The sequence below is a fragment of the Lepisma saccharinum genome, chromosome 7 (genome assembly GCF_977018435.1).
Source record: "Lepisma saccharinum chromosome 7, izLepSacc3.1, whole genome shotgun sequence".
Lineage (NCBI taxonomy): Eukaryota > Metazoa > Arthropoda > Insecta > Zygentoma > Lepismatidae > Lepisma > Lepisma saccharinum.
The window spans coordinates 45,140,608-45,151,499 of NC_139235.1; the positions used below are offsets into that span (position 1 = coordinate 45,140,608).

The 10,892-nt window shown below is 45.5% G+C and overlaps 1 protein-coding gene across 1 annotated transcript; it reads right to left on the bottom strand.

Moving 5' to 3' along the window:
* Positions 1-7,783: 7,783 nt before the first annotated feature.
* LOC145990450 (uncharacterized) lies at positions 7,784-8,723 on the bottom strand. The gene is made up of 2 exons (XM_083126143.1): positions 8,130-8,723; positions 7,784-7,960 (listed from the first exon to the last, which is right to left on the bottom strand). Exons 1-2 carry the CDS (start codon positions 8,721-8,723, stop codon positions 7,784-7,786), a joined length of 771 nt encoding a protein of 256 aa, XP_082982269.1.
* Between the last annotated feature and the right edge of the window lie 2,169 nt (positions 8,724-10,892).

Sequence of the window (10,892 nt, forward strand, 5' to 3'; positions counted from 1 at the left end):
CTCGTATGCAAACCGCACGCGACGCCACTGGGTTCCACTATACCTATGTGGTGGCTCCAGCCACCATACAGCAGCCGGAGACCATCCTTATTCACTATGGGGTCTCCAGCCGCCTCTAAGCAGCTGGAGACCCCCCTTAGTCACTAAAGTAAGCACAAAAACCCATATTCTACCTCAAAAATAGCGGCAGCACAGAAACTCTCTGGTGTGTGGAGATAGTTTTAGTGTAACAGCATGTTTAGACCCAGCCTCTTCGCCATTCCCACTTGTCTCTTGGTGCCAATGCTATTCCTAACCAAGAACAGATGCTAGAGACTGTCAAGAATGGAGGCCATGGACGCCTACAGGAAGGGGATACCTAAGTATGCTTTCGGCTGACATTAGCATGATCTGGAAAGTGAAAAGTCCTGGGTTTGAAACAGATTTCATTTTATAATCATCATCATCTGCTTGGTTATCACAGCACGCATTGACTCTAGGAGTCCTGGGTTCGAATCCTAGCCTGGGTATGGGTGTTCTTTGCGAGCGAATGAGTGAATGTAGTGTACAGTGTCTCTCAAAAGTTTTAGGACAACAACATTTTAAACTAGGCAACCCAATTTACACAAGGTGTTGGTGGGTTGCGTGTAGAGTTAGGCTCAATTTCAGGGTTGCCACATGCACAATAAATATTTATAAAATACGCGAAAGAAATAAAAACAAGTATTAATGTATAAAAAGTATTAAAAATATCAATATTATATCGCAAGTGACAAAATTCTTTCTGAAAGAAAAATAATAGGTTTTCTAGCATTTCATCCCTGATGAGTCTACAGAAAGGAGAAGAGGTGAGAGAAAACGAGAGGTGACAAAGAAAAGGAGAAAGAGAAAGCGAGAGGAGAAGAGGAAAAGTAGAGGAGAGAAGAAAGAGAGGATAGACGAGGAGAGGAGATGTAGTGAGGAGAATGGAAAAATATTCTAGGAGAGATGAGGAAAATGGAGCAAAGAAGAGAAAAGAGAAGGAAAACGAGATGAGAGAAGAGTGGAGAGTAGAGTAAAGGAGAGAAAAAGAGAAGAACGAAAAGAAGAGGAGATAAGTGCGTGGAGTCGGAAATCTAAGACAGGAAAGGAGATACGAGGAGTGGAGATGAGTGGGATGGAGATAAGATGCGAGAAAAGTAGGGAAGGTGATATGAGATAAAAGCAGAGCAGAAGGAGGGGAGAGAAGAAGGAGAAGAGAAGAACAGAAGGGACTGAAGAGAAGAGGTAGTTGCAGAAAATATCGTCTCAGCGTCAAGAATGGATGCATTGGTCAAATTATCGACATGAAACATTCAATAACATTTTGAAATGTATTAGAGAATGTATTAAATCGGTGCGAAATGCCTTTTGGCTTAGTTCAGAGCAAGGTAAAATCTTCCATGTAAGATCTTTGATGTTACCTGCGATTATACCACTAAAAACATGAATGTAATTTTAATATTTATAAGAATTGTCCAATTTTTGTCCACTTCTCGGTTCGTTGAAATGGAGATTTTGTAATTTAATATTTCCCGTCACCCCATCGTTAATTCCAAACTGAATCATTCCGTTTCACACGGGGTGAACAATGAACACAATGGGATAGGTCTAAAACTTACGAAAATTTTCTGCCACCGGAAGGGTTTGAACCTACGACCATCCGATTGACAGTCCTGAACGTTAAACACTACACTGCAAGCTTTCGCTCCTGAAAGTAAGTAGAAGGAGCTGACCAATGTGAAATGTAGATGCAACTCTCCTCCTACATGTAATGTGCAAACAATACTTGTCTGTAACAAAGAAAACGAAGGTAGTAGGACTCGGAGAAAACATTTAATGGAGAATTGCACATGATGAGAACTTTTCATTCGATATTTGCGGAGGTATCCTTGCATTGAACTCGAGTGGGAAAAGGGGTAAAATTAGTATGTATTAAATTGCCACAAATATAAATAGTTATTTCATTAATATTTGTCAATGTCTTTGAAGCAATACACATTATCGTTAAAGTATTATAATTCACGATCTTATACATGAAAATATCCCTTTGAACGTGTGTTTATTTTTTTTATAAATTCCATTTGCAGAACAATGTAGCTACTATACACTGCTATTACAATTAATGTTAGCATGCTCTTGTTTATAATAAAAGGAGAATTAAAAAAAGAACACCTCCTAAGGAGGATCGAACCTGGCACCACAATCAATGCTTTCAAGAACTCTAACGAATACACTACGCCCTTTGCTTCCCTTGGAGCAACAGTTCCTAATTATTCTGTCGCGTCAATATTGTAAACGTTATCCTGCAAAAAGAAGTTCAATACTCTGATATAGCTCTGTACTTCTAGAATTACTCTATACACATGCATTTGAAAATTAACTCTGAATTTATTTCTTCGTTGTGAGTGTATCTAAGCTTGTGAATATATTTTATTTGTAATTTTGTAACGGTTACATGAACATCTAGGAAATAGTTCCTTATAATAACCTCAGGTTGACCAAGTTTCCAATACAAACAAATGGAATACAGATTGTCTTCGAGCTTACATTGTTAAGAAGGAGCGGGTACGCGTATTACTATCCCAATACTTATTCAATAAGGTTTCTTGGTTGTCAGAAATTATCACTTAACTATTGCATGTTGAGCTAGTGCCCACCTAGCCACCTCTGATGAAATTATCATTCTTCAGATTCTCTTTAAAATTCGACTCTGGTCACTCGTAACTTGCTGTGTGCATCGACGGACATGTTTTGCGATAAGAAGCTGCCTTGAATAGCGTGAGTGAGTCACTTTGAATGCGAGCAAGCTACGCTACCAAGGTTGTCTGCCTTTGAAAACCAAGTCATTTTTTTTCACCTTTTCTGAATGCGATTGCTATTGTAGAAGTATATATTCTCACAAAAGAGCAAGAAAGAAAATTAGACCAATGTTCTCCCGTCGTTTAAAACCAAATATTATCTATTAAACGAAAAGTTCACGATTGTCAATAAACCTATCTGAGCATAAGGTGGATGTAAATAATAAATTTAATACAAAGATTCTCCAAAATTTCTCTCCCACTGTCTACGTCACTAACGTCAGGCCAGTATCCAGGGGGGGCATGGGGGCCATGCCCCCTCGAATCCTGAAATATTTAAATATGAACCTATGAATAACTACGAAAATAACATCGTCGATTTTAGAAATGTGTAAACATTTCAATTTTGTTCTTACATAAATGAATCTGTTTCTTGCGCAAAAGTCTTTAGTTTTATAATGCAAGGCTAGCAGACGTCCGATTCACCGATTTAGTCAGGACAGTGCGCTACTTTCAATCCCTGTCCCGACCTTTTCGAACTGCAATCGTGATGCGAGAATGTCTCTTTGTTATTGTTGTTTTCTTAACTCACAATTAGACATGTTCTTTATTGTAATAATAATTCCTAGTACGCAACATTTAATTTATAAATATATTATTTTCTAAACATAGAATTATCATGACTTTTGAATCGCTCTCGCACTATTTGAACTATTTTGTAATATCTCTCTCTCTCTCTCTCTCATATATATATATATATATATATAGACACACACACACACATACATATACATATATATATATATATATATATATATATATATATATATATATATGGGTCTGGCCACTCCCTCAAAGAAATCCTGCATACTGGCCTGGCCTACATCAATGACAGAAATGCAAGCAATACTTTTATTTATATTTAACCCAATGAAAGGAATGTGGAAGAATTTAAAAGAAATAAGAAAGAGCGGAACTACTGTTGCTCTACTTTAAAAATTGTTGTCCTTCGAGGAAGAAAAATAAGAAGGATTTACTCCAGCACCTTAACACATTGCCCCACGAGTCTCTCTTGACTAATACTGTCAAGTGTGAAGAATAAAATTTTACACCTGTTTACGTCTAACGTTGCACAGATTTGGTAGTTCGCAAACGGTGTAATTATTTCGTGTTACCTTACGCAACAGCAAATACATTTCATAAGACTGTTCTGAACACCAGACTTGCGTCAGTAAACAAGCATTTCGTCTGTTGCAGTATCACAGGAAAAGAACATCGTCCTGCATTGTTCAAGCCTCTAGATATTTTTCATTAATAATGTCTAATCACAATAATAAGTTAGAAGAAATAACTCGCATTTTCACAACTACCAATATTCTCGTTTTTCTTCATCACTTCGAAAATTATTTCTCTAAGATATCTGCTATACTACAAGAAAGCAATCCAAAATTAAAGTAAAAGTTCAACCACATGTATACCCAACTTCATTTACAATATTGGAGAGACAGAATACTTAAAAATTGTTGTTTCAATAGAAAGTAAGGGCATGGTGTAGTGGTTAGAGTTCTTAAAAGCATTGATTGTGGTGCCAGGTTCGATCCTCCTTAGGAGGTGATCTTTTTTTAATTCTCCTTTTATTATAAACAAGAGCATGCTAACATTAATTGTAATAGCAGTGTATAGTAGCTACATTGTTCTGCAAATGGAATTTATAAAAAAAATAAACACACGTTCAAAGGGATATTTTCATGTATAAGATCGTGAATTATAATACTTTAACGATAATGTGTACTGCTTCAAAGACATTGACAAATATTAATGAAATAACTATTTATATTTGTGGCAATTTATTACATACTAATTTTACCCCTTTTCCCACTCGAGTTCAATGCATACCTCCGCAAATATCGAATGAAAAGTTCTCATCATGTGCAATTCTCCATTAAATGTTTTCTCCGAGTCGTACTACCTTCGTTTTCTTTGTTACAAACAAGTATTGTTGGTGGGACGTCCTCCGTCCAGGTGTAGGCTGGTTTGACCCGGTCAATGCTGACGCGGGTCTCACGACCGTTGAGACGCAGGGTGAAGGTCTTGCCGTTTTTGCTTATAACTTGGTGTGGTCCGGAATACGGTGGTTGGAGGCTGCCTCGTACGGAGTCGTCACGGAGAAAGACGTGGGTGCAGGTTGACAGGTCCTTGAAGACGAAGGTGCTGGGTTGATTGTGATGGGAACCGGATTGTGGTCACAGGCGAGCAATGTGTTGCCAAAGTCTGGAAACCAGGTCGGAAGGGTCTTCTATCCGGGTGGATGTTGGTGGCACGATGAGCTCTCCTGGGAGTCGGAGAGGTTCGCCGTACACCAGTTCGGCAGGCGATGCTGCGAGGTCATCTTTGATGGCTGCGCGAATCCCAAGGAGCACGAGGGGCAGGGCTTCTATCCAGGTGGAGCCAGGGTGGCACATGAGTGCTGCCTTGAAGTGGCGGTGAAAGCGCTCGACCATGCCGTTGGCGCACGGGTGGTAGCTGGTGGTGCGATGGCGCTTGGAGCCGATGGTCCATCCTAGTTCGCGGAAGAGTTCTGATTCAAATTGCCGCCCTTAATCTGTTGTGATGCGGGCGGGGGAACCGAATCGCGAGATCCAACACGATGTGAAGGCCGTCGCGACGTCTGCCGCGGTGATGCGTTCCAAGGGGTAGGCTTCGAGTCAACGGGTGAAACGGTCCACGGCTGTCAGGCAGTACTTATAGGGTCCCGCTGATGGGAGAGGCCCGATCAGATCGATGTGCACGTGCTGAAACCTTGCAGATGGAGGAACGAAATTACCCAATGGGGCGTGCACGTGTCGGGAGACTTTGGTGCGCTGGCAGTCTTGGCACGATCGGACCCAAGCACGACAGTCTTGCTGGACTCCGGGCCAGACGAAACGTGACGCGATTAGGCACGTGGATGCTCGGGTACCGGGATGACTTAGGCCGTGCAAGGCATCAAATATGCGACGACGGTGCGCGGCGGGTACATACGGCCGGGGTTTCGCGGTGGAGGTGTCGCAGTAGAGCTTGACTTCGGTGCCAGGTATGTCCATGAGCTGGAGGTGGAGATCGCAATCGCCGTTCAGGAGCTCACGGAGCTCATCGCCCTCTTCTTGGATGGAGGCGAGGGAGCGCAGATCGGGGGAGGGGGTGTTCCCGCGAACTGCGTCCACCCGCGATAGCGCGTCCGCCACCACGTTAGAGGTGCCTTCAATGTAGCGGATGTCCATGGTGAACTGAGCGATGAAGGAAAGTTGGTTGAGTTGCACTGGAGGTAGTTTGTCACGCCGCTGCTGGAAGGCGTAGGTGATGGGCTTGTGATCCACGTATATGGTGCAGTGTTGCGCTTCCAGGATGTGACGAAAGTGCTGAACGGCTGCGTAGACTGCGAGAAGTTCGCGGTAGTACGGTGGCCACTTGTTCTGCTTGGTGGTGAGTTTCCGGGAGAAAAAGGCAAGGGGTTGCCACAAGCCGTTGGCGAACTGTTGCAGGCATGCACCGACGGAGGTGGCGGAGGCATCGGTGAAAAGTCCCAGCGGGGCTTCGGGATGCGGATGGGCCAGGAGCGTGGTGTTGGCAAGGCTGGTCTTGCAGGCCTCGAAAGCTTGTTCTAGGTCCGGCGTCCATGGGAATCGCTGGGATCCTGGGAGGGTGGTGACGGCAGCATGCAGAGGAGCTTGGTGTTCGGCAGAGGATGGCAGGAAACGACGGTAGAAGTTGATCATGCCGAGGAAGCGACGCACGCCGCGAGCCGTGGCTGGTCGTTTGAAGTCCTGTAGGTCTGCAATGCGGTCGGGAAGCGGTCGTGTGCTGGCAGCGGAGACTTCGTACCCAAGGAACGTGACGGAGGGGGTCCCAATCACACACTTCTGGGTGTTAATCAGGATGCCGTGGTCCGAGAGACGTCCGAAGAGGGCGCGTAGGTGTTCGCGGTGTTCCTCGTGGTTGCGTGATGAGACGAGTATATCGTCGATGAATGGAAAGCAGAAATCCAGTCCTGAGAGCACTTCGTCGATGAAACGCTGGAACGTCTGCCCGGCGTTGCGTAGTCCGAAGGTCATTTATGGGAACTCGAACAACCCGAATAGCGTGGTGATCGCTGTCTTCGGGATGTCGTCTGGGTTGACAGGAATTTGTGTGTACGCCTTGACCAAGTCGATGACCGAGAAGACGGTGCATCCATGGAGGTGGTTGCTGAAATCGTGGATGTGTCTCACTGGATAGCTGTCGGGAATCGTCCGGGCATTGACACCACGGTAGTCCCCGCACGGTCTCCAGCCCTCCGTTTTCTTGAGTACCATGTGCAGCGGCGAAGACCAGGGGCTGTCGGAGCGACGTGCGGTGCCTTCGCGCAACATGGAGTCGAATTCGGCCTTGGCTATTTGTAGGCGATCTGGAGCGAGGCGGCGAGGTCGGCTGGACACGGGGGGGGGGGGGGGGCAGGGTGGTCCGGATGTAGTGAACCGTGGAGTGATGCACTTCTCGCGGCGTGCCGGCGGGACGCGTGAGCGTCGGGACATCGGCTAGGACGTCGCTGTATGAAGAATCGTCCGACAAGGCCTTGATGCTGGGTTGCGTGGTGTTCGTTGGCTGGCAGGGAGCCGAGAGTCCCATTCGTCCGTCGAGCAGGCGCATGTTGCGACAATCCGGTAGCAGCTCAAAGTGGTCCAGGAAGTCCGATCCGATGATAGGCACGGAAACGTCCGTGACGACGAAACGCCAGGAAAACTCGTGATGCAGGCCGAGTTTGAGGCAGAGGGGCAGAATTCCGTACGTCTTGATCGTCGAGTCGTTTGCGGCACTGAGCACGTAGTCGGTCGGATGGCGTCGGTCCGGGAGCAAAAGTCTCGGGAAACAACAAATATCCGAGCCTGTGTCGACGAGGAAGCGGTGGTGGCTATAGCGGTCGGTCACGTAAAGGCGGCTTCCACCAGGCCGGTAGCCGTTTGCCGCGACTAGCGGCTGCCGTTGGTGTTTGTTGTCGTGGGCACGTATGTGCATGGGTCGTTGCACCTCTGAGCCTGGTCGCCGAAGCGGCGGTGATACCAGCATATTCCCTCATCTCTTCCTCTTGACGGCCATCTGCGGCCGTAGCGTAGCGTAGCGAGCGGCCGCGGAAGGTGCGAAAGTTGCTTTGCAGGGACGCGACTTGGCGAGTTAGCTCCTCGACGCGCTGAAGAAGCCGAACCGTGTCGGAGGCGGGCGCGAGTGGCGTCGCGGTCGCGCAGATAGCCGGCGGGTTGGGCGAAACGGACTGTGCGGCGATGTTGCTTGTCGCGGGGGTGAGCATGGGGGGCTCACCTCGACGATGCGGTCCGCGAGTGTGGCAAGTTGGTCCAGCGGAAGTTCCGAAGACTGCACCTGCAGAATCGCTTGAACTTGAGCGGGCAGGCATTGGAGCCACAATGTACGCAGCAAGTCGTCACGCATGGGAGTGGTGCCTGCGAGTGACTGGAGGTGACGTAGGAACTGGGACGGTTTGCGACTGCCCATTTCTTCTTCCATCAGGATCTGCCGCAATCGTTGATTTTCAGACAGGGAATATCTTTGCGTGAGTTCTGTCCGCAGCCGGGTGTAAGGGTCGGTTGCCGGTGGTGTACGTATAATGTCTCTTACTTCGAACGCGTACCGACCTTCTAACTGTCCCACGACGTATGCGAACTTCATCTCCTCCCGGGTGATGTGGGCAATGGTGAACTGGGCCTCCACTTGGGAGAACCACAATTCCATGTCCTCGGGCCAGAATGGGGGGAGCTTCACACTCACTCGATGTACGGAGTCCTGTTGCGATTGTACTGCGTGCGGTGCTGGAGTCCTCGGTTGAAGTGCTTGCTGTCTGAGTTGCTCGTTTTCCTGCCTGAGTTGGTCGAGCTGCGCTTGAAGTTCCTCTGTCATCGCGGTGTAGTTGGTGCGTCCAGAACAAAGGGGGATTGGGCGCGTCGTCTAGCGTTGGCTGTTGGCTTACCTTCTTGTTTATTCTAGATGAACACTACAGCTACACTACAAACACTGAGTAATACCGAAGGAGACCGCTCCCGTCGTTGTCCCCGCGATGCCTAAAATCTCCCTCTCTAGCTCTTTTCGTCCCCAGTCTTTCACCCCTGCTTCCAGGGGTCAAATCACCTCGCGTCTGGTAAGGCGGAAGGAGTTCCTTCTCCCCCCGTTAGGTGGCAGCAAAAGTCAGCGGCTTTTGCTGCACCACATTGGCTGTCGCTACAAGTGTAAAAGTGAGAAAAAGAGTGAATGGTGGGGGATACCTCCGTGTAGGGGGTATTTCCTTAAAAAAAAAAAAAAAAAAAAAAAGTGGTTAGCACATCGCGCTGCGACGCCAAGGGTCCCGGGTTCGAATCCCGCTCGGGCTTGGTTGTTTGTGAATGTCCATTCATCAATTTCATTATTTCATCACCCATCCCCATCTTCGCAAATTAGCCAAGAGGCACAAAACGCGAAGTAAAATAAAATATATCAAATAAAACAAAATCTAATTCAACATGTTGCTTCTTTCTTCTTTATACGGCGCTATAACTAACTCTCTGTGAGTTTTGGCCAGCTCAACAATATTGTGCCACTGCTTTCTAACTTTGGCTTGTTGTCTCCAATTTGTAACTTTCATTCTCCTCAACATCTTATTCTACGTCAGCTTCCCATTTCCTTTTTGGTCTTCCTCTTAATATAGATGCAAATGGTTTCCATTTTGTTATTCTTAACTGTTCCAGCTTCCTCCATTCGTTCAATATGGCCTAACCAAGCTATCCTTCGAGATTTCACTCCTCTTACTATATACCTTGTTGCTTAACTGCGCATTTTCCCTACCAGTTGCTGTCTAGTAAACCTGCCGATATCTATACCTATAGATTATCTTTCAATTATTTACCAAGCTAGATACGGGTTGGCATTCTAACGTTGCCAGTTTTCTTCCACCATGTAACTAATATCCACGTTTACGGTAGATATACGTAGTAATCCTCAAAGTTAATAGTAATATTGTTCGACTGTGACCTAGATGTATTTCAATTGAGTTACAGCAAGTTGCTAATCGTATAATACATATTCTAAGTGTTGATAATGGTGGGAATTGATTGTGGAAGGTGTGACATCATAATGAAGAATGGCTTCAGTACGAGCTAAAGACCTGTTGCAGTTGAAACATGGACATCGCACCAAGAAAGTAATCTAGAGGAAGACTGTAAGCATGGCAACAAGAGGCAAAGAAGGAACACAGAAGCAGCCCGATCTCCCTTTCCAAGGGTTTATTAAGAGAAAGGAATGCCACCCGTGGTGGCAGAGTGGTTACGTATCATGCCTGGAAGCTAAACGCCTAGATTAAGACAAAGATATTTCATTAAGTGATCATCCGTCCTTTCTTCAATTAATCTAGAGATCTAGAGATAAAATAAGGAAATTCCAGCTCAAGAAGGAGATGTAACATTTAGGGTGGAGAAGAGTTACAGGAAAGACCAAGATGAAAGAGAGCGTGGAGAGGAACACTAATAAATGGGAGAAAGGGTCGAAGGAAGATCATGAGCAAAAGGACAACGGATGGAAGAAATGACATGCAGGTGATTCTGGTGGATAAATTAACAAATAAAATAAATTTACCTTACACTTAAATGACATCGAGGCACACAGATGAAAATCTTCTATCTCTTAATCTGTTGTTAGTAGGTCTCTGTGACGAAGCTGTTAGCATCTATCTCAAGAATCAAGGGGTTCTAGTTTCGAATCCTGGGTAAGCACAGATCTTCCCTTATGTGTACCCTATTAATGTTCACTTCATCATATCGTCGCGGTAGCATAACATCTTTGCTGACATAAATGATACGTAAATAGCATTTTTACAACAGAAAGTACTTTATACGGAAGCATTTCATGTAAAATTTTGGTTAGCATTAGTGATTGAGATGCGAAGGGTAGAGTAAACATGAGATAATTCATACAGCACGGCTTTCATTTCATTAACAAATTTAATGGGGAAGAGATGACATTTAAGAGTGGAAATCGTTATTCAGTTCCTGAGATATCGTGTAAACAAACTGAAGCTCTTTACCTTTTTTGTAATATCAA

What these genes read in the sequence shown, in the direction of transcription:
- LOC145990450 (XM_083126143.1), bottom strand. Translation starts at nt 8,723, where the DNA reads ATGACAGAGGAACTTCAAGCGCAGCTCGACCAACTCAGGCAGGAAAAC. An exon ending in TCGCGGACCGCATCGTCGAG is followed by an intron (nt 7,961 to 8,129) that starts GTGAGCCCCCCA and finishes GTCCCTGCAAAG; the next exon opens with CAACTTTCGCACCTTCCGCG.